At 34.4% G+C, this 25132-nt stretch overlaps 1 protein-coding gene across 1 annotated transcript in view; it reads right to left on the reverse strand.

The window, feature by feature from the left end:
- LOC124364963 (breast cancer anti-estrogen resistance protein 3 homolog) overlaps window positions 1-16848 on the reverse strand; it is a 209257-nt gene extending 192409 nt beyond the window's left edge. The window contains 1 exon segment of the mRNA XM_046820816.1: window positions 15104-16848. Coding sequence (XP_046676772.1) covers window positions 15104-15149 — 46 coding nt within the window. The 5' untranslated portion in view covers window positions 15150-16848.
- Window positions 16849-25132: the final 8284 nt, after the last annotated feature.

The raw sequence follows: 25132 nt of genomic DNA on the forward strand, positions 1-25132 counted from the left end.
CGCGACTCGCTACAGGGAGAGACGAAAGATTTTATATTGTAGGCTATCGCCAGAAACATAGACACATTTTCCAGAGTTATATCCGAGATCTTTCCATGGATGGTGTTATAAAAGTAGTTATAGTAAATCATTTCACGGTATATAACGGTTTTGTTTCCGTTAAATTTAGCACAGATTTTAACCACTTTTTAATCTCTATCCCCCTGTTAGTCCCTATTTTGAAATAATCTAGGAAATAAATAAGAATAATCCCATATTCTTCCAGGCCAAACCCATTAAAATGCGTAGACTGCTTAACACCACAGATTTATTTCTCCATTTAAATTTTACACCGGAATGGTGGAAATTGTATTTTTAAATTGAGCTCAAACGTAGTTTGTAACGATAAAAAAACGTTTGCTTCTCTAGTTTAAATTTCCAACATGAGTGTAAAACTGCATTGAAAAAAAATAGTGGCGATAAATTTAGTTTAGCGCCGCCGGCGCCGCTTTGCTACAAATAAAATTGCAAAAAATTCGACTCCTTTAAATAGTGCTTGGAAACGTGCTGGTCTCTGGCGGCGAAACGAGGAAATGTGTTGCCTACTAAAACTAGTAACCTAGTTAGAAACATTTGAATATTTACTGTACTCTAGAATTACTATGCAGCAACACGTATAGCATGGCAGCGAAGCTACTGGAAGAATGCGACACAGATGTGCAACACCTGTTCTTATCTCTTATCAGAGACGAGCGTAGTGATAACAGGTCGCGGAATATTCATACGACGCAGTGGAGAGCTCCACTATGTGCTGTCAAGTGCTTAACTTTTAACTGTTACTTAACTTATGAATATGCTTTCTGTATAACATACTTTATACAAATCAAATTTAAACTATTGTAATACAAATAGAGTTCAATTTATAATTGTTGACTAAGAGATAACAAGTTCTGCTCGTGCACCAGATGTCAGTTGATTCCGTTGAACCAAGACGATAAGAATCTGGTTCACAGTTTTTGTTAATGCCAATATTACCGCCATGTAGTAACATATAATTCCTAAATTTAAAAAGCTGTATGTTGTAACTGCTTTAAATAAATTTTTATACTTATAAAGGTTAATTATTCTGTCTCTGAAGAAAGTTTTATTATTCTAATGTATCTAATAAGTTAAACATTTATAACAAGAACGCCTAATTTTTAATTTAATGAGGCCCATTAACAAACATTTGAATTCAAACAAATCTTAAATAACTAAATATACTTGTGTGTTGAGCAGATGTTTAGGTTATAATCAAATGTTACAAACTAACGATTTTTTAGATGCAGATGGGAGCATATACCTGTTTCTTGTCATTGGCGTTAAATATATTTAATAAACAAAGTGTCCCGTAACTCTGTACTCAAAGGTATACAACGTTATTGCTTAGGTCAAGTTAAACATATTTCACCGTATGAACATTTGTCTCCGATGCTTAGTTTCCCATCTGTCTGTCTGCATGTGTTTTTGATTTAAAAAAAATATATCTCAAAAACCAATAAATTAGATTATACCAAACTGAAAAAAATATCATGAAATATCTTTAGTATTTTCAAAATGGTGGCCATAAAAACTTCAGTAAAAATGCTAGTTTTTAAGATAATCAAAGTTTAAAGTTTTAATAGCAGCCATTTTGAAAATACTAAAGATAATTTCCTTATATTGTTCTGTTATAACTGGTCTTGTTATTATTAAAAAAAATCAACCAAATTAAGTTTTAGTTTAATTTATTGGTTATTAAGATATTAATTTTTTTTATAAAAAAACACATAGACAGACAGATGGGAAACTAAGCATCGGTGACCCATGTTCATATGATAAAATATGTTTGTCTTGACCTAAGCAATAACGTGGTATACCTTATCGTCCCGAGAGTTATGGGACACTCTGTATATGAACAGATTTAGTGGAAATAAGATTTTATAACACGGTTTTTCCTAACAAATGTCTCTAACATATACTTTACTAAACGATCTAGTTGTATCATATTGGTCTGTATTGTGTTACAAACCGGTAATCATAGTTAGTAAAAAATATTTCTAAAATTACATTTTTCAAAATCCGACTTTGTCTGTGAGGCCAGAAATGTTTTAAGAACAATTACTGCATATACAAGTACGTAAATAGATACATTAACTTTGCATCTATTCACATGTATTTTTTAAAATTACGAGTAAATGTCAATTATATTCAATTACTTACAATGTTTTGAATCTAATACCACACTTGAGTATGTTTTATACCTGATATTGTCATCTTGTGGTAAATTTCAATTTTATAGGTACCCAACTGATAAAACTTAGATATGGAAAACATAATTATTTTAGAAAAGAAGAGGCCGCCCTTTTTTCAAGATTATTCTGGACGCCCTCATAGGCACTGGCCTATCCGAGGATCTTATCAAACAGAATAAGGGGGAGAGTCGATACAATACAAGGTCGATGGTACTGATCAAAATTTGGCCAGCCACAGACAGGATTTGAACCTACGTTATCTCTAACTCAGATCGTGCGGCCGATGACTGTCCCAAAAATATAATAAGGTATGATATTATATTTCATCATAATTCATATTTAAAAGTATCTATCTGGAAAGGAAAGTGCTTCATACACCATGGTTTGAAGAAATTACGTTCAACAGTAAAAACTACATAGTTCGTTTTACGTCAGCCAATTACAAAGACGATACGCTAATATTTTAAGTCATCGTACGTCATAGAAACAATAAACTTTAGAAATCAGCACTGCATTTATGAGAAACAAACTGATCAGCGTTTACCTGAAGTAGATGCTCACAAAAGTAATCGCTACAACACGTATATAAAGTAACGAAATTATTTATTTATTTGTTTGAAGTTTGTTTTTGACGATGGAAGGATTGTGAAGGAAACAGAAACAGGGTTGTTTTTGTTGGCTATTGTGGTTCCTGACTTGTGCGTGTCCCAACGCTCTGGTTAGTTTTGTTTACTTTAATTAGATTGAAGTCATGCATTAGTTTAGTCATTTACCTGAAGAACACATCAGATTTCAGATCTCGAAACGTAGTGTTACTGATTGTATTGCATCGCTGAACGATGGAAAATGTCTGGAAATATCCTGCTTCCTTCATTACATATTTGTTATTAAATGATCAAACTTATAAAAAGAGATGTTCACTTTTTAAATCGTATATATTTGTATTATGTATATATTTACCAATAACACCAATAGTTAGATTATGTGCCAAATACTTCAACAACATTATGGTAGAGTTATGAAATTGGAGGAGATTTCAGAATATATTTAGTATAACAACTTACGATCTTTAAGCACTAATTCATTTAAAGCATGCACCATATATATTTGAGAACACGTTATGTAATAACTCTATACTGCAAGAATACCATACTGTGTCCTTTGTAACTGTTCCCTTCGCTTATCACACTAGGGATCCGTGTTGGAATACCGCTTTAAGCCCGACCTTTTTATGTGTTAATAAAGAATTATCTGAGCCTAGCCAGAGGTAATTTGATAAAAGATCCAGGGCTAGAACTTCAAATCATCTACAAATACATGCAAAACACAAACTGCACATGACATTTCCCTAAGATTTCTCCAAGTAAAATGTATTATGACTTTTACCATCAGCGGTTTATGAACTTGGCCATAAATGGATTAAGCAGTAAAGCTAAAGAAGTAATTGCATATCTAAATCCCGGCCTCTAAACTTCTCATAACATCTTTATACTGGTTACAGCTGATGTTTTAAACCGTGAATACAGTTTTACTGTCCGACACTGCTCAGCCCGACACTAGTCGCGACACAGCTCGCGGTGTGGATCTGTTTACCCTAGTCTTACTGTCCGACACTGCTCAGCCCGACACTAGTCGCGACACAGCTCGCGGTGTGGATCTGTTTACCCTAGTCTTACTGTCCGACACTGCTCAGCCCGACACTAGTCGCGACACAGCTCGCGGTGTGGATCTGTTTACCCTAGTCTTACTGTCCGACACTGCTCAGCCCGACACTAGTCGCGACACAGCTCGCGGTGTGGATCTGTTTACCCTAGTCTTACTGTCCGACACTGCTCAGCCCGACACTAGTCGCGACACAGCTCGCGGTGTGGATCTGTTTACCCTAGTTTTACTGTCCGACACTGCTCAGCCCGACACTAGTCGCGACACAGCTCGCGGTGTGGATCTGTTTACCCTAGTTTTACTGTCCGACACTGCTCAGCCCGACACTAGTCGCGACACAGCTCGCGGTGTGGATCTGTTTACCCTAGTCTTACTGTCCGACACTGCTCAGCCCGACACTAGTCGCGACACAGCTCGCGGTGTGGATCTGTTTACCCTAGTCTTACTGTCCGACACTGCTCAGCCCGACACTAGTCGCGACACAGCTCGCGGTGTGGATCTGTTTACCCTAGTCTTACTGTCCGACACTGCTCAGCCCGACACTAGTCGCGACACAGCTCGCGGTGTGGATCTGTTTACCCTAGTCTTACTGTCCGACACTGCTCAGCCCGACACTAGTCGCGACACAGCTCGCGGTGTGGATCTGTTTACCCTAGTTTTACTGTCCGACACTGCTCAGCCCGACACTAGTCGCGACACAGCTCGCGGTGTGGATCTGTTTACCCTAGTCTTACTGTCCGACACTGCTCAGCCCGACACTAGTCGCGACACAGCTCGCGGTGTGGATCTGTTTACCCTAGTCTTACTGTCCGACACTGCTCAGCCCGACACTAGTCGCGACACAGCTCGCGGTGTGGATCTGTTTACCCTAGTCTTACTGTCCGACACTGCTCAGCCCGACACTAGTCGCGACACAGCTCGCGGTGTGGATCTGTTTACCCTAGTCTTACTGTCCGACACTGCTCAGCCCGACACTAGTCGCGACACAGCTCGCGGTGTGGATCTGTTTACCCTAGTTTTACTGTCCGACACTACTCTCGAATGCTTGTATACAACTGACCGACACTGGTAGCGAGAGCTTTTTCTCCCATTGAGAGACTAGCAATTTTTACTGTCGGACACAGTACTTTCGCGACTTCTTGCTAGTGTAAACACATCTGACAGGGTATCTCAATAATTTAATAGGTCAGTCGATCAATGAATGACTACGTATGTCAGGTTATCGTGCAGATTTACTATAGGGTTCACTTCCATATATTTTCCAGAAAACCAAGCATAGCAGCCAATCACAACAATATGTAACCATAGAGATAACCATAAAGCACTCAACACATTACCCAGTCCGTGGGCCTCACTACAGCACGGAGCGCCACAATAAAACACCGATATAAAGTGGGCCTTGTAGTCGGTCTCGGGGTCATGTTGATGTAGGGACGTGTGTTTATGGACATCGGACACGTAAATAAGCACTGATTATACGCGGCGAAGCGCCCACGCAATGTTACCCAAACTCCTTTGCAAATCTGAAATATATTTAAGATTGATATTATTCTATTGCGTTGTTTTCAAATATGGGTTGTATTATTTATACTTGATGTTTTTATTCAAATTTGAGATGGTGAAGTAGATTTTTGGAAATCTATTTATGCTTCTCTGAATGCATACTTCGTAAACAAACAATTTTCGATCATTCCAAAGGAATTACATCCATTCATTGTACCAAGTTAAAGTAATTAAAATTAGGTTAAAGATTAGTCCAATAAAGGCCTAAATAAAATAGCAGCAGATAACAATGAATTTTTTTGCCGTACGTTCACAAGTTGAAGATTAAGTTCATAACGATCTATTAGGTAAGGAAATTATATGTTTAATGAAAATTCATAAAATAATAAACGTTTATTACGTTATGTTTTACTAATTACTCAACCTACACTGACTGAAATACTGAAATACCACGTGGAAAAGTACATTTTTAAAAGGAAAATATAGATAAAAACCACATAAACGTTTTAGGACAGTTTATGTGTATTTTATCGAGTAATTAGCGAAAACGAAGGATGCCAAAACCATTAAATAGTATTGCGCACAGTTGAGGCATTCGTGTTAGGTGGTTGGCCGGCGAGTGCAGGCCTATTGTGACATGTATACTGTACTTCAGTATTAATAATTAGTGTAGTGTTTTACTTTTATTAAATGCATGTTTAAGAGCCAGTGAGTATGGAGATGACACACACATATAGTGTTTGTGATTCCTGACTTATGCGTGTCACAACGCTCTGGTATGATTTTTTTATGCTAAGGTAGATTGCAGTTATTTGTTATTAGTTATTCACATGAGGAAGAGATCAGATTGCAGATCTCGAAACGTAGTGGTTTGTACCATTGAACAATGACAAATGTCTGGAAAAAAATTATGTTTCTTTTAGCATCGGCTGCTTTGTAGTAGTAGTGTCTAATGCGGTTAGTGTGGTATATTTTACATTAAAAACTAAAAGAAAAGGAAAAAAATCTCATCTATCAACTTTATTCAGTAGACTGTCAAGTCCGGGGCAGAATAGTATAGTTCTATAAATAACCACATATTCACACTGCATTAATTACACAAGTCCCCTTACCCAAGACTAATATTTGTACATGTCGGCTAGAGTTATAGTGGCAGTAGTAGGGTGAGCTTCTTGCATTAGTCACTCATTAACTGCACTCATTCCCCCAGCTACAACCCTAAAGGGCTATTTATTAGGGACTTCTGCCCTACGGTTCATTTAGCTGATGGGGAAGGTCTGAGTAGCATACGTTACTGTCTCTTTAAATAAGTGTTTCCTTAGAAGTTCTGCTTGGTGCGTAAAATAATTCATTTTATGCTGATCTGTTCATTCTTTTGAAGAAACATTTAAACTTAAAATAAATTTGAGTGAGCATCTAGACGTATTTGTATTTTTAAAAGTATTAAGAGAGCATTTACCATTAAAACTGTTTTTGGTAATGCAGTTAAAATAAAATTTAAACTTTTTTTATAATCTTTCAACTATACAAATTTTCACCGGAACACCAAAATAATTGTTTTCACCAAATTCAATGAATTTATTTAAATAAAATGTTTCTGTTGAAAATATAACAGTTGTGAACATTGGAAATGTAATGTTATGTATTCTAAAACCAGTTGTCCCTAATAGCTGTTTGTAAGCGAAGAGAAAAACATTTCCATGTCTTCAATCTGTAAATAGCAAACTATTTTTGTTACTTAACTCCTTGAGAAATAGCTGAAAGTATAATAAATGAATGCATACTTATATGTAGGAATATTGAGTCCTGAAATCTGGAATAAACGTCCGCTTAAAGAGAGTTTAAAAAGTCGACTACGAACAATTGCCATAATTCGTAAACTAGCCATATTCAGACTATGCTAATTCGGGCATTGGTTTACAAGTTTTTCCTGTTTACACTGCCGGATGTCAATACAAACTGTATAACATTTCATTTTTACTTTGGAAGCCATGTACATTTAATATATATTAAATTCCAGTTCAAATTATAATTATTCACCAATTATTAAAATAATTAAGTAATGAAACATATAATTATAACACCAAAAATATCTCCTAACTATAAAGTAAACAATACTACAGTACAAAGGTAACCATTTCGAATTAAATTGAAACTTTAGGCTCTCATCTGAATGAAAAATTACCCGCATACCCACGACTGGTTTAACCAGTCCGCTACCGTCCTTGAACAGAAATAGCAGATTGTTTTGGTATAGATGTTCAATTATAATCAGCGCGTTGTAGAAAATTAATTATTTCAGTACCCTTCAACGTACATAAAATATTTATCAATCTTTTCATATTTTATCGTTAATTTAAAATGTGTTACGTTTAGATTTAATTAGTAATAAATAATTTCTTTTGTTATTTATTAAGTATTTTTTATCCACTAGTGCATGAAATTCTATGAAATAATTACCAGTTTAAAATCCTTTAAAAATAGGTTTCAATATTTTGAAACATTCGTTCTATACATGACGTAGAACTATGAAATGGAGATGAACTCAAAATCTCAAGGTATAAAAGGTGTTACATCGGGTGGCTCTGAGGAAACAGTGACTCGCTGATACAACAAAGATAATTTGAGATGATAAGGGGCTTCTTGCACTTGACTTCGCACTTCAAAGGCGAACAGAAGCACTTCAGTCTCCCAATGGCGATCATCATCGATCTTCGACGTTTAACATCGCTTTGAACTTCCTGTCACTGCAAGGATAAACAACTCATCATCAGTGACTTCGCTAGTGCTCATTAACGTGTTTTCTCAACTGCAATTAATATTTAATGCTCTCCAATTTTCATACTCAAGTATATTTAATATATGAGAGTAAAGTCAGCCAATTTCAAGTCATCCTTTTTTATAAAGTCACAAAAGACTTGCATATCGTAAAACATCCAAAAATAGTCATGTACATGACACATTATGCGATTGAAAATAAATATCCTACTAGAGTTTCATGACAGCAATGAATTAAATAGAAAATTAAAAAGTGAAAAAAACTATCATTATTTTCACTTAGCACAATCTGCATATTGCAGTTTTTCACTTAGAACAAGAAGATGAGAAAACCCCACCCCCTCCCCCATTTAATGTAGTCCTAAAAGGGCTATTGCACTGCTTTCGGAATGACAGGATATTTAGGTCCTATCTATTTCCCATGAAGAAGGATAACGGTCTCTTCTATCTCAGTCATGTCACCACTAAAAAGGGGTTGGCCTGCTGTTTTCCAGCCTCTATCAGTCAATGTGGCCAGGGAAGACAACACCCCTTTATGTTTATGGTTAAAAACTTTAACATTAGGAAGCCTCACCGACTCCTGTGCTGTACACTAGAACTTTTGACCAACCCTTTTTACCCCAGTATCACGATATTTGCGTCTAGCAATCTGCCTTTCGATTGAGTTACTAAAATTAAAGTCACTCATCGGTTTTTGCTACGCCTCTTGTAGGTTCTACTTGCAAATATGAGCCATCAAGAAGTGAACCCATCTGGGGTTGTCATGCAGTTGCTTAAGAGAAATCCACAATTACAAACAAAGCAGCTATAATTTGCTCCAATTGTTTTCTTAGGACAAGAAGTTGAGAAATTGCATTTGCCCTAAAAGGACCTTTGTGGTGCTTCCGGAGTGACAGGATATTCTGGATAGTTATGATTGGGGGTACGGACCACCTCCTGTCAAGCTCCATGAGGAAGGATTTTGGGCATTAATGTGAGTCACGTGTCCTTGGAAGAAGGGGAAGCCGGTTCTGTACCAGCCTGTCTAGTCAAAGAAGGCAGAGGGTGGCACGCCCCTATATCTAGGACAGTAACAGCCCTTAGGGAGCACCACCAATTTCGACAGATATCTCCCGTAGTAGACTAGACCTATCGTCTACCCTTGCAACCCAGGTATTTCGAAATTTGCGGTTAGTAATTCGCCATTCCTAGACATCCATTAGGTTGCCCAGATTTAAGTGACGCAGCGGTTTTTGCTATGCCCACTGTAGGTATAAACCAGCCAGAAGTCAGCCTTTCTGGTGAGACTTGCCCAATTACTTTAAAGTTTGAGTTTCAAAATTTTAAGTATGAGCTAAAGTAATAAAATCACCCAAACCTTAAAGCTCACACAGGATTTTTTCTTTTGCTATTGTTCAAAAGGTTAATAAATATTCACAAAATTCTTTTAAGCACGCTTTTTTAAAACAACATTTTGGATATTTAGTAGACTAGCAAAATGAGCCTAGATTTTAAAGAACAAACACAATTACGACCACAATGGAAGCCACTGAGTACCGAGGAATGCGCGAGTGCAAGGAGTGCCCAGGTGGGTGCAGCCGTGTCGTGTGCGTGCGCGTGCGTGAGAATTTTGCAAATTCAACTAATTATAATACGTAGCTGCGAGTGTCGCTAATCCATTTCGATGGTATCGCCGACCGACCCACGCACCTGGGGTTCGAGCCTGTTCCTGGAACTTTGCTGGGGCCCACACAACGCGCACTGGACCCAAAACTGAAGTTTACAACCACCGTTCCAAATTTTACAGCGTAAAAGTGCTCAACGTGATCGGATTTCAAATGGAACTGCTCCTCGTAAATCATGCAAACGATGGCGTATTTTATGCTTTTTATGTGTTTTAAAAGACATTTTACGTTTATTGCGGCGGCCTGCCGCTGTAAATCTCGCGAGAGCTGGTCCCATTGTTGGTTTTGACACAGTAGGAACTGGAACTGATTGGAGATCAGGAATAATTCAGCAAATGGATACTAAAGTACTTGCAGTTACGTCAAAAGTGAATTATTACAGAAAGAGAGCATAGCTTGAATTTTTTCAGGCACAATGGCTTACTTTTTACTTTTTTTTAGTAGAGGCCGATCCCCTGTTAAGCCTTATACTACCCGTCCTCACGGACCATTGCTGCAGGGTCTGCCGTTCCTTTCGAAAACGGGGGCAGTGAAAAAATACATGCTCCACGACTCCCTTTAGCCTGAAGCGATGCCGATATGGTCTAAAATGTCCTGTCAGGACTCGCGTTACACTGTCCTGTGCGAGAATCTTATCAAACAAGATAAGGGTGGGGGAGTCGATACAGTACAAGGTCGATGGTACTGATAAAAGTGCAAAGGTCACAAGATTTGAACCTGCATTTTCTCTAACTCAGGTCTAAAGTTGAAACTACATGTTATTCTTAAATCCAGCAATTTCAAAGAAAAATCGTTAAAAGTAATTGGTTAATAGATTAATTAATAGATTCAAGTTCAGTTCACTCACGCATGGTCTCCTATTTTTCATCTTAGAAGTCACATGATCTTACCTGAAAAAAAAACAAAATGTAAAATAATCTATTAGTAATCAGAATATAAATACAGTAACAAAGGTGACTATATAGAGCTTTGTTGTTGAAAATTATTGAAAATCTTAATCAGGAACTCATAGTCTCAATCATAACTTAAAAACTGGGTTATAAAAGTGGTTCAATCTTGCATGAACATTTATTTTACAACTTAAATTACTAATAGAAATTAAAATAACATAAATGGTTCAAAATGGTGGTCTATTAACACCTCCGTGCTATATTTTTCGATAACCTTTCTTAGATTTAAACTGTATATAGGCTACTGCAAACTAGATCATATATGATATTACAGTTTTTAATTTTTATACGAAATTTAATTATAAATAGCCTTCAATGTTCCCATATCTGCATAAGATATGATGGATTTTGCTTGGACTTTGAGGTTTATATCTCTAAAACAAATTTACAGATATGATGTTCGTTTGTGCTTGTTTTTTTTTATACTTAAGCATTACTTAAACACAATACCGGTCATGTTCCTTTCATGTTGATGATGATACAGTTTCTAAATGAACTGAACGCAAGACTGGCAAATTATTTAAATACTTAGTTGTGTAACTTTACATTTACATCTCCAGGATGTTGTGATTCCTGCTTGGACTTTATAAACATCCTGGGTGTCGTCCTTTCCAGGAAGAGCGCTGCTGCAGCATTAGATATGCCGGAGCTGTCCAGATGCGAAGTTGTTCTACTACGCCTCCGTGACACCGGCGAATCGGCAGACTTGAAACGCGTTTTCAGAAGACAATCGATCAGCATGTCTTGCCATACGTGGCAAAGAGCTTCTCAACTGAGCAACTGAGTTTTAACAATCAGGAATGTTTGAGGAACTATGAACATTGAACTAGCTTACGCTCATAAGCATAAACGAAAGTCTGACCTCGTCAGTTAATTCTATATGTACTATATTTTGGCGATCAGTTTGAGGTCTAGGGAACACTCAGGGTCGATACACACTTGGGAGCAGATTGTATTTTATAGCCTGTTAAGTCGTGTCAACACGACTCCTCTCCCCACGCATTAATACCTCCCTAACTAATCCCGATCCCATTTAACTTTGCTCGTAATTCAGATTCTCTCCGCCGAGAGAATACATAAGGGCGAGAATGCGGGTTGGAATTACTTTGGAATAACAATTGAATTGCTTTGAGTAAGTTTGGAGCACCTAAGCAAAACGAATTCTTTATCATTGCGCGTGAAACGTTGTCTAAGTGCAGCCTCTCAGTAAACAAAATCTCGCAACATTAAAAACTATACCACCACATATATACTACGTGAAACCTTGACCGCATCTATTATAACATATTTTTTCAATTTTTCAAGTTGTTGAAAATTTTGCCCCCCTTTTCTAAAGGGGGGTAAAGGGGTGCAACTAAAAATTTTCAAATACAAACCCCTATTATGTGACCCCTCATTTTAAAGGGAATAAAAAAAGAAATCCAATAATGCAAACTAGAGGTCTCTACGTTTATTTGAACAGATTTTATGTTCAAAACTGTTCACCTTCGGCTGTTTGACAGTGTGCTAGACGTGTGTAAAAACTTGAGACATGATAGGGGTTTGTATTTGAAAATGTTTAGGTTGCCCCCCTTTACTCAATTGTAAATTTGTCATAAAATCTGTTAAAAAAAACGTAGAGACCTCTTGTTTGCATTATTGGATTTCTTTTTTTATTCCCTTTAAAATGAGGGGTCACATGATAGGGGTTTGTATTTGAAAATTTTTAGTTGCCCCCCTTTACCTCCTTTGGAAAAGGGGCGCAAAATTTTCAACAACTTGAAAAATTAAAAAAACATATGTTATAATAGGTAGGGTCAAGGTTTCACATAGATATCTCGGGCCGTTTAAATTATATCCAGGTGTGCCAGGACATAAAACTTACTCTGTATAACTATAGCACACATACCACCAGACAAATGCAAAACCTTTCGTGTGAAACTTACTTCCTATATAATAAGTTTTTGAAATGTGAAAAGGCGTCTTGAAAATTTGGAACGATGCTCTCAAAATGTCCGAAAGTCTTGCAGCCCCTTCTTGTAAAACAATGAAATTAAGTTCAAGTCGAACATCTCATTTTGGTCAAATGAAGAAGTAGTTGATAATACAGGTCCATATTCGAGTATACTTTAATATATCAAAGGGGCTTAAAGAATACTCAATAATAATCGAGCCAGAATGATTAAAGTTTAAAATTCACAAAATAAAAAAAAATGTTTTCCATTCCATATAATCAGTCTGGACTCTGGAATTCCGCTTCAATAGCTTAAGTGTTCGTCATTACAATTTGAACTACCAGTATTAAACCATCTCCCAAAAGGAACCTAATATTCTAATATAATTTTAAATGTGAAAAGGAATTTTATTTTCAAATGATTGAAAATGAACCTGTCAGGACAAATCAATTACTTGTAAAGATACTGAACACAACTCTCAGATTACTGTACAACTTTCAAATTTACTATCTGTTGAGTTTCCAATAATATATTTAACATATAGAAACTATTATTAATCATGACCCGAACTTTACTTGTTTATTATGTTCCATCTTCTTAATATCCATCTCTTATTTCACTCATAGTCCAGGGTCCGTGAGGAAATTTCCATTGCATACGCATACAACCCGGTTTGTCTTGAAATCAACACAGAAATTTCTGTTAAGGAGCAAACCGATCATCATCCACGCCAGTTATTTTTAGATCGTAATGAGTGGGTATTTAAAGAGTTAAATATATGGAACTGTAATTTTTCTCAGACCATATTGTTTATAGCCTGACACTTAAAACCGACCGACAGACACATTAATAATAGTTATATAACCATCAAACGCATGAGAAAAGACTTCTAATCGCTACTTTCAGCCAAATAGTCGGTCTGTATGTGGTTAGCTGACACTTTTGATATACAATCACGCTGAGCAAGGATATAGTAGCGGTTTCTTTGTACTGTTGACAGAGTCTACACTATATTGTTCTATACTTTTATACTGGATATTTGAGAAGATAAAGTTGTACCGTAATGAATAGAACATTAAGTATATACTTGAGAGTCCTTAGATTAAAAAATGGATATAAAGAAGGACGTAGCTTAGAAAGAATTTGTGGAAAGATCAAGAAGAAATTGAAATGAAATGAAATGAAAAATGTCTTTATTAGAGGCGAAGTTAGGACTATAAAGTCCTCTCTACCACTTAACCTCGAGGACCACTTAAATTGGAGGTCCTTCCCCGGAGACATTCAAATCCTCGAAACTTTCAAACTAAGAAGCATAATAGTGTATTTTGCACAAAGTTTTTACGTCTCTTAATAGGTTTGTATTGACGTTTCCATCCATCATTTTGGAGAAATTGCTTTAATAGTTGTGCAGGATTAATAATTGAAATCGATTAGACTTATGTAGTAATGCAATTACAAAAGAGATGCTTTAACTGTCATCAAAATACAGTGCATAGTATACAAATCCACATTGAAAAATGATGATATGTAAAAGAGTTTTCACAAAAGTAAAATTCTTCTTGAATTCTGGCCCATCGTATGTAGTACTTGCTATGGAGAAACTGATATTTCCCCTTAGTGGATAAAAAGTAAGGCAAGTGCAATGAACCTCTTATTACCCATTTTGTTCAAAAAATGTTTTTGAACCGTTTCAATGTTGATAACGATCATACAGCAGTACATTTCAGTAATACTGAATTATTTACATAATAAGAATAGTTTGCTGAAAAGGTAATTGAAAAATTGAAACTCTAGTGGAGGGGGGTCTGAACCCCTTGGACCTCGCTGACTTTATTCTTGGATATAAAGTTCCATATTTCCAACGCGTCAGCTTAAGCTTATTGCGCAAAGTAGGTTTCGCTAGGGAATCCCTAACCTTATGAGTTTTTGTTTGCACCTAAAGAAGAGTACAAAATCAATTTTTCGTAACATACTGTACTTTTCTGTAACATAGTCGTATAACGATGGAAATGTCCGAATTTCAGTTATTCTTTAGCCATTCGTCGTCAATAATTAATTTTAAACAAGGTAAATTCTAATTCTACTTTGTTTAGGGGAATTATTGCTGGGAGTTTTATGAATTTTTAGGAAGTAAATTTTCTTTTAGGTAATCTATTCACCAATCTACAAGAGTTGGGTTAATTAAAATGGGTGAATTTCATGTCCATCAGCGCCCACATGTCTGATCATTATTACTCTTGTATATTAACGATTTCTCTCTTGCTTCGAATTATGTAGCCGGAGTTATAAGGATATTAATTTTAGTAACGTCAAAGCTTATAAATTTACCAAAATCAATTAAAATTTGACAACGTACTTACTTTGAGTCCGGTCCTTTTTCTTCAACTTGCTGCTTGTTTTGCCCATGGTGGATGTTCCAGAGACGAAGTTATCCACACTACCTGTCAGTCACTATCACTATCACTGTCCCGATGTGCTATTGGTTCACTGCCAGACCCAACAACTTCTCCCCACAATGTCGTGATTCTCTCGCTCCATTACTCCCATGTCTCACAGATGTCGACAAGGCTCTGCAGATATTACCATAATTATTACACACGTACCACACGTACACTCCCGCCACGCGGAGCTGCGGCTATATGGTAATTTAATCGGAGCTCTTATTACATTACCAGACTCCCTTAGATGGTAAAGTGGTCTTTCGACCAGTTCCAATCAAATCAATTTAGCTCCCTTTGTGTGTGCCTCGGGAATTGAAATTATTAAAATGAAACTAGTAAATGACAACTTAGTTGAATAAATAAACACTGCATATTGTATTTTTGAACGTTTCAGTTATACATGACAATAATGTTGTTACTAAATGTTACAATGTTGTACGATTATGATTTAAACGATGAGAGGAGTTTAAAAATACTTATAAGTTAGGGATTTCAAATTGCATTTTGTTCTCATGGTGGCTCTTGCGGAAAATTACTATAACATCACAACATGACCCTCACATTACACAATTATCCTCAGTTTCAAAGTTTATACATACTGTACATGTTGGCTTACAAAATAACCAGTTGAAACTTGATTTTATAAAATCTCGAGAAAATTCGTCAGCCATCTTGGTACGCTGTTCGTCGCAATGTGGTGGCAGTTTGTCAAATTTAACAAATCAAAAGGTATTACAGACCTACAGAAAAAAGTAAAAAATGCATTTCGAATGGTTTTAAACTATCGATTACCTCCCATAAGAAGTTTACAATAGCGAAAGAAGTGATGAAATATGTTAAAACTTTCAAAAATAATCATATAAATACTCGTATCTTTTTAAGTTCGTCAACCACCTTGGTATGAGATTTCGTTCCGATCCGGAGGCCGTTGAAGTTTAAAAAATTCAGAACTTCTATTTATGAGGTTAGAGAAATATTTATTTTGTACAAATGCATTTGAAATCGTAAATTTCCAATATAAACCATATTAATATTTCAGTTGTCAAAAAATCTACCTGATTCTTCCGACTGAAGGGCCATTTTTAATTAAACTTGTTGTTTTAATATTTGCTGTTTAAGTATTTATTGATGTAATATTTTCTTCGAATGATTCATGAAACTATTCAAATTCATACAAGCACGTGGAATGCACACAAATATGCGTAACTAAGTGACTGTTCTCAATGAAATGCCACAGCGAGGGCCTCTATGAATGGTGAAGGATGAAAGAGTCAGTATAAACTACCTACCTCACAACCCTTATCTCGTGGTAGATAAACACAAATACAAGGTAGCTCAAGGATGGGTGCGGCATCCTAGATAAAACTATCAGCTATTGACGCATCTTCTCTGCTATTTTTAATGCTCCATAGCTTTTTCAGTATTTCATTCTCATTAATCGACAATACTATGTACGTTTGTTAGAGTTAAAACTTAGTAAATTATTTATCGATACAGAAAATTCTGTATGATCGAGATTTTCCTGTCCACACAATGTCGAAAAAATTAATAGCATTAGCAGTTATTCGAAACCCCTTGATAAAACCATGACAATGGCTGCATAAACTTAAGAATTAAACGAAAATACACAATCTGCTATCTTTACTAAACAGAGTAATCAATTAATTACACACATTAAAAAATAAAACACTATTTTGAACGAAAATCTACATTAGGGTTAAAACTTTCCAGAAAAAATGCCGACTCATAAATATTGTTTTTACATTTAAGTAAGTTTTTCCTAGATTTACATATTTAATAAAATAAACATTACATTTAGAACGCAAATCTTTATAATAAATAAAACAATATTTAATAAAGACACCTTGCAAATCTTAGTAACACAAGTATTGTTTTTAAATGTTGTTTTAGTTTTTCTAGATTGTTTATATCTAAATAAAAATAAAATAATATTAAGAACGGAAATTTGTCCAAAGGGTTTGCTTTTAATAACTTTATAACCTTAAGCGCACAAAGTTTAATTAAAATTTTACGCCTTGTGAATAATGTTAGCATAAATAAGTTTGTAAATTTTTACGTAGTTCTCATAAAACAAGCATACTTCAAAAAACTAAAGTAATATAAGTAAACGTAAATCTAAACAGGCAATTTAAATATCAATGATGGCAAACGTAAGCGACTGTATACCATCATAAAGAAATAAAAGCGTTAATTGATGTTGAACCATTCAGCTGATAAAATTTTTATGACATATATGTGAATAATATTTACAATCACATAAATAAATTTAGAATAATCCATTTCTCATCATACACAATTAAAATAATGTTAAGGACACACAAATGGAAAACAGACAGTACAATCTCACAGCACTGGACAGAATTAACACTGGCGTGTACCCGCTAGCGCACGGACGGGAACTGAATGTAAAAGTAAACAGTAAACAGACCTCTCTACTACACTCCCCCTTTCCGCCTCACACCTCCCCCCCCCCGCCCGACACACCAAACTACACTGCTCTGATAAGAAGACCGAGTGTCCTCCCCTTATCAATAAATCGATAAGCTTACAATACTCAATATTAAACAGACATACCAACGGAAATCGTTGAAGTGAATGAATCACAAACTATTTATTTCGTAACTATCTGTTATTTATTTTTTTTTATTTTTAAGATAAATTAATAGAATGTTCAGAATAATAAATGTTTGTATAATCAACCGACATGACAACAGTATTTTAACAATTTGTTTTGTTATTAATAATATAAATTTAAGTTTACTTGATTTCTATGAAGATTGGTTGTTTACAATAAGCTAACTCAACCAGTTTAGGTGGTTGGTCAACGAATGCGGACCTATTGTGACCTATATTCTGTAGTTTAGTCCTAGTAATCAGTGTTGTGTTTAGTTTTTTATTAAGTGCATGTTTTATAGTCAGTGTAGTTAACACACAATATGGCGGTTGTGATTCCTGACCCATGATTGTCACAACGCTTTGGTGTGATATGTTTATTTTTACATAGTTCGTAACTGTGTGTTAGGTTAGTTATTTACCTGAAGAAGAGATCAGATTGCAGATCTCGAAACGTAGTGTTACTGATTTTTTATATCACTGAACGATGGCAAATGTCCGGAAATATCCTGTTTCCTTAACAATCCTTCCATCGTCAAAAACAAACTTCAAACAAAGGACAATAAAAGAAACTTACTTTATTTTATTCTTTAAACTCGATATTGAATATCTCGTCAAACATATTTTGTATGCCCGCGCTTTTAATCCAAAATGCTGGGTTCAAGAACAAAATTTAATAAAGTCCTCTTGTGAAGTTAAAAGAGACCTCACTGAGGTGTTTCCTTTGCCTTTTTAGTTTAAAAATTGCCTGTAAATCTGTTTTGGTGATACACTTTCGGAACAATATCTGGCAAATGAGTTTTTCACTGTTTGTACAAACCTGTTCTGTGTTGTTGTTTGTTCGTCTACACTGTTCTACAATTTAAACACTGTATTTTGTATATTCTCTGACACTCTATCACGATTTAATACATCTGAATTGCTTTGCTTTCTGAATATTTGCATTCTAAAATGTAAAGTGTCTAAATTGTTAACTTTACAGCAACCCGTACTATATTATACTTAAAATCTAAGCATAAATTATGTTAAAACATTTGATAAAGCTGTTACACAAGAGCATTTTACTCGCTTAAGGAGTCCTATTTGGTCAGGACAGCATGAAATTTACTATACTTTTCCTCATGAAGTATACACGTCTTCTTACAAACAGCATTTAAGATTTTTTTTAAATTTGAAAACAACAAAAATAATGATATTGGTCTAAAATTATTAATTGCTAACTTTATATGAATTTGTAAATACACGAGATACGAACTCGCACATTCTTTTTTAGAGGATGACGAAAACGGGTGATTTCTAAGTACCGATACTTTCCCTCGTACGGGAACTTTCTTTCCTCACGTAGTGACTGATTAGAGACACTCCTTATCACAGGTTGGCGCTGACATTTCCAGCAGCCAACTGTGCTAATCGTTGGGTGCAGCGGTCACGTGTCTGTGTTGTGCAATCCTCTGGCACAGGTACAGACGTTACCTTCTAACAATAGCTCTTATTACTAAGGATCTGACCGATCTTTTTTAAAATCATTTCGTTGTCTGTCCGTCCATCTACAATTATTCTCCTGATACTGGAGACTTGAAATTTGGTACATAGGTTCCTCTTGGCCCAAGGAGGAACTATAATAAACTTTTGATTTAAAAAGTCAAAGTTTAGTTTTTCAATATGTCTGTACGTCTAGCTTTCCATCTGTACGATAAAAGTTCACAGGAAGATCCTACATAATTGAAACTGGACATATAACTTCTTATTGGTCCAAGGAAGAACTATTGATGTTGGGCCAAAAAGAACAAGCTGCCCCTGTCTGTTCCTCCGTGCGAAAGCTCTTTTGTTACGTTCTCTCTGATCCTTTGATACTCCGTTGTTCAAGGTGAGTAGTTGTTAAGTAAAGGGAATTAATAATTTGAATACAAAGTGTACAAATTAGAAAACTTTAAGTTCCAATATTCAAAAGCTGTAACACTTTTTTTAGCTGATTAGACAAAATCTAATCAGCTTAAAACCAAATTAGCATACAAACTCAATTTAATCTACAAAATTATGCCCAATTGTACTCAATCTCAACAATAAAATTAGTTGAATCCAAGTATACGCCCTATGCATAAGAATTCATACCATAATTGCTGTATTTAAAATTAGAAGTTTTAATAAAATAAAATCAAATCAAATTACTTTTTATTTTCAAATATACAATGATTACAATTACATGATTATTATTATGAAAATACCGATAGCATCTTAGAACTTTACAAAAGTAAGACAGAAGATGCAGCATGTGTATTTATTGATGGCAAATAGAAAAGATTTGAAATTGTTCGCTGAATAACAAGTGCCAGACTTAACATTAGATGTACAATTATTTTTTATGACCATTACTTTTTATTCTTTAAATATTAAGACACTGGATGTAGACAGGACTGAATTTGGGTCATATAAGAGTCGGTGAAGCAATGTGTCAAAATTTACGCACGGCACTGAGCTCATACAAAAGTAAGTTGTTTTGACAACCAAGAGGGGAAGCCGTCCAAGCCAAAGACACGGAGGTGTCAAGAGCCTAGCCTGGGGGAGCAGCACAAAACATCCCCGCTACACAACAAAACCCTTGAAACCTGCTGGCGGTGTAGGAGGGGTTACGAAAGTGAGGTAGAAATCAATATTGACATTTTTGCCCACATATAAACACGTTTATACCTGCAATAAATAAATACAGACTATATATATTCACAGAAACAGGTTCTTCTCTTCCAACAAATAAACCACGGAATACTGGTTCAAAAACATTTATGAATTTTCGTGTATTTAAGTACACTTCTTCAGATAAATATAAATTGTATAAATATTTACATAAATTATGACATAAAAATTCGGTAAGAAATCAAACAAGAAACTTATTTATATATGTATATATATATATATATATATATATATATATATATATATATATATATATACGTTTAATACTTACACCCTTTCCTAAGTTTAATAACAATAATAATAATTTTACTAACAATGTCTTATTATATTTGCATTACATTTGTTGTACTGCAATAATTTTATATTTTATTTAGAGGAATATTGGATTAAAAATTGAAATATTAGTTCTATAGTATCTCTAGAACAAGGTTGTTTGCTTAAATTTTCAATAACTTATATTACCTAGGTAAAAATTTCAATTCCCCACCCCCTCCAATAATACCAAATACATTTTTATGGATTTTAAACAACATATTTATCACATTCTAACCAATCTCCAAACACCACATTTTATGACTCTATTGTATTCAACCACTGTACCAAATTGTTCGATTTAGTTTAACCATCTTTTGTAAAACATATGAATATTTTACCGATATGAAAACACAACGGTATTTTTGTTTTCAACATGGCTTTTACAAAAGAAATTACTAAATATATTATAATATTGATCCGTACAAGAATGCTGCCAAACTCGTAACTAGAACTGGAAATAATAAATTGTAATAAATAAAATAAATTAAACTGTATAGTATTTTTAGTTATACTTTCACTTTGCTTATATGTATTTTTATTATATATTATATTGTATATATCTTTTTATTATATATTATATATATATATATATATATATATATATATATATATTTATTTATTTATATATAAAACAAGATCGAAGTATACGTATTATCCAAAATCGTATTTCTCTTCCAGTTGTAATAAAGAATAACGTTTGACTAAGTTCAATAATTACACTCCGCTCCGAAAATTGTTTAGTGAATCTTTTTTTAGACTTGAAAAAACTCAAGAGTTTTTCATTCCACTTTGATAACATGCGATAGTTGATTAAAAAAGCCTGCTTTATATTTTGTACATTGTTAATAGTAATCCTCTTTAATGAGAATCAACTATTTTCCGTCTTTAGCAGCCATTTACAATTGTTTAGCAGAGTTAGTCCCTTACAAGCGTCTGGACGTACACTTTACGATATTAGAGGAAACGATCGGAGCCCACTAAAGCCAAACGCCTCCCACGTCTGCCGGTCCTGCTCGGTCCCGCTGGACTGGTTTATCGTGATTCTATGCTGAAACTGGTGACGGCCCTTTGTGAACTTCATTAACACGACTGAACTGCAGCGCCGCCATGTCGCCGTTGTTTAGTGCCACATCATTTACATAGTCTTCCAAATACCAGGGCTCCAGTGGGAGAGGGAATGTGTTTTGTTAGAGTCAATTCAAAGGCGGTGAGACGATCCACAATTCCCAGCTGAACCCAATTTACAAAGACTGGAGACAAGTAAACCACGACTCTGCAGACACGACGGCTGGAGATAATAGCAAATGCGGTTTGTAATTGAGTCGCCTCAACTCTATTGTGAGTTTTGCAAGACGTTCACAGAGCAAGAGACAAAAGTGGAACTACCACATTGAGTGTTCTCTAGTATCATTGGATCAGCCTCAAACTGAAATCGTATTAAATTGCTTCAAATTATTTTTATTTTTATAAGGTGCTATGATAACAATGCTGAAATAAATAACAAACTAACTAATTTAGATTTATATCAACTGCAAATTACAAAACAATCGTTTTAATCCATTATTGTGACCTTTAGACCAATTTTATAGATTTTAAAAATTAACTAAATTTAAAGCGTATGAAAATGAACCGTGTCGCCATGTCGTTTCCTATCTGTCTGTCTGTCTGGTCGTCTTTGCGATAACTTTAATACAAAGGTCCTGGAAAGTTCTAAAATACAAGGTTCCTACTGGCCCAAGGATGAACCCTTTAGATTTAGGTATTAAAACATGCTTACATTGGTCTTATGAGTGAATATGATGGTAACGAGAAAATCTTGCAATATTTTTTTTTTAAACAAACTGATAAAATCATGGGATATTTTACTATGTAATATAATAAAACATATGATGAAGTTATTTGGTTGAATTGGTTGGTAAGGCTTTCGTCACGCCTGTCGAGTCCTTCCATACTCTTTTGCGTCGGTTTATTAATAAAACTAAATAGTATTACAAATTACATGAAGCTTAAAAATAAAATATTTTAAGTTGTACAAACACAAAAATAAATCAGTTTCACACTTAAACTACTCGGTATATTTATGTTCGCTATTGAAAACATCGGATTTAACTTACGACCGTAACATTATTATGTGAGAAATGTCACTACCATTAACATATAATATACATATTGTCATAGCAGAAAGTACAGAATGGCCTATCACAGTAATAATCATTATCTTTTAAGTCTTTTGATAATTTGAGAAATTAAATGATCAAAATTAAAATTCACAGGTAAAGGGAAACTCATTTATACCGCATGGAGCCAATTCTACGTAAAAATTTTTTTTATCCTCTTCTTCATATAAATATTATGGGCTTGAGGTGTTGGTCATGTATTTGTATGACCAATGACACAACATCGTATAATGTAGCATTCGTACGCTGAATTAGTGATTGCATTCAAAACATAGAATTCCATCCTAATCCTTAAGTCAAATATGACTATTTTACTCCCTGAAAAGCGAGTCATAAAATATTAAAACTAAGCTTATCACATTAAAACTGTTTTGAATCTTCGAGTCACTTACAAAGCAACGTTGAATCCATCTGTGAAGGATCCACGTGTGCAAGTTATTCCGTTCCTGAACCGTAAGAGTTTGATCCGTTAAAAGTTTACACCTCCACCAAGCGCTTTAGGGGAAATCGCCCCGTAAAGGGCATAATAAAGTTGGCTCCTCATCCGCTTTTGGGAGCCCTCGGGCGAGAAGGCGCTTTTATGAATAATTCTCCACCTTCTGCTAGCAGGCGATATAAGAATATGGAGGGGAATTGTGGAAATTCTTGCTTTTAAAAGTTAGTATGGTAATAATTCTTAATAGCCTTAGAAATAAAATCTAAAAACTGTAAAACTGTTTACAGTAATTGCTACACATTACTTGTGTAGTCTATTGTATAACTATAAAATTAACTAAAACGTTTCATATTCTAAACGTTGTACAATTAAACAGTAAATCTGTGTTTTCTAATTCAATTTTGTTCAGTTTTTTTTTCAAAGCAGTATCTCATGATCTAAGGAGGTTTGACTGTGTGGTTTTATTAGGTAACCATAGTGTAATAAAAATGGTATAATAGTAAAAAAATAGCAATTTTTTAGTTTTTGAAATGATGGGCATGTCTCAGTTATACAGAAGATAATTCATTGCTTTGGTTAGCAAACTATAATTTTAAAATGTTCGTTTTTGTACAGAATTTTATTGGTAGGTTAAATTCTTTTAGTATAACATTCCTAAACGTAAATGGTTGAGATTTTTTTCGGAATAAATTTACTGTAAATAGGCTATGTTGGATTTAGTTAGTTAATCTATACGGCCTTTACCACATTAAAATAATATTTAGTACAGTTATGAATTAAATCATTATGTGTATTGGATTCTACATTGACTCACATCACATAATTAAGATTTAGAATGATATTTCAACAAATGATTTTTCAGATTTAGATTGTTATGAACAAAATAGAAAAAAAAATATATAAATATATAAATTTAAAAAAACCTTGTTGGTTTTTTATTTTGTTTTATCACAATTTCCTCCATAATCCTTCCATCGTCAAAGACAAACTTCAAACACAGAATACAAAACTTGTAATAGAAACATTCATTCATATAAATGATAAACATCATTGCTTCCTAAACGAAACCCTGATGTATACCATATATATATATATATATATATATATATATATATATATATATATATATATATATATATATATAAATGAAAGCAATTAAAATTAAGTTTATAGTGGATGGTATCAATGCTTTCTTTATATCTAAAAGTAATCCACTGGATAATACAATTGAGTTAAATATCTATTTGTAAAAAAAGTAATGTTTATAAATTAATATTGTATTATCTTAAAGTCATTACAAAACCGGTGTTGCGACATATTATTAATATAAATGCTATGTAATATTGAATTGCATCTGTTGGAAACAGGTATAAGATATTAGGTTAAAATTAAATATTATTTTCGATTGTAATATTTTTACTATGGTAATTCATAATAAATTGTGTTAAATGTGAAACAAACATCTGAAGTCCACCTTCCCATAGCTTAGATACCAAGATGTCACGGGTTTGATATCCGGAATTTTCATTAAGATCTGCATTATATGTGTTTTAAACCAAAACAAAAACTGTAAGGAAAGTTAGAATGGTTGTGAATTTTGACAAAAACATTGTGTAGATTCTAACTATATAAGAAACAAAATAAAGTAATATTAATCAGGTATTATACAGAAGTTTAAAGCCATTTCCACCTTGA

This window comes from Homalodisca vitripennis, chromosome 6 (assembly GCF_021130785.1).
Source record: "Homalodisca vitripennis isolate AUS2020 chromosome 6, UT_GWSS_2.1, whole genome shotgun sequence".
NCBI lineage: Eukaryota > Metazoa > Arthropoda > Insecta > Hemiptera > Cicadellidae > Homalodisca > Homalodisca vitripennis.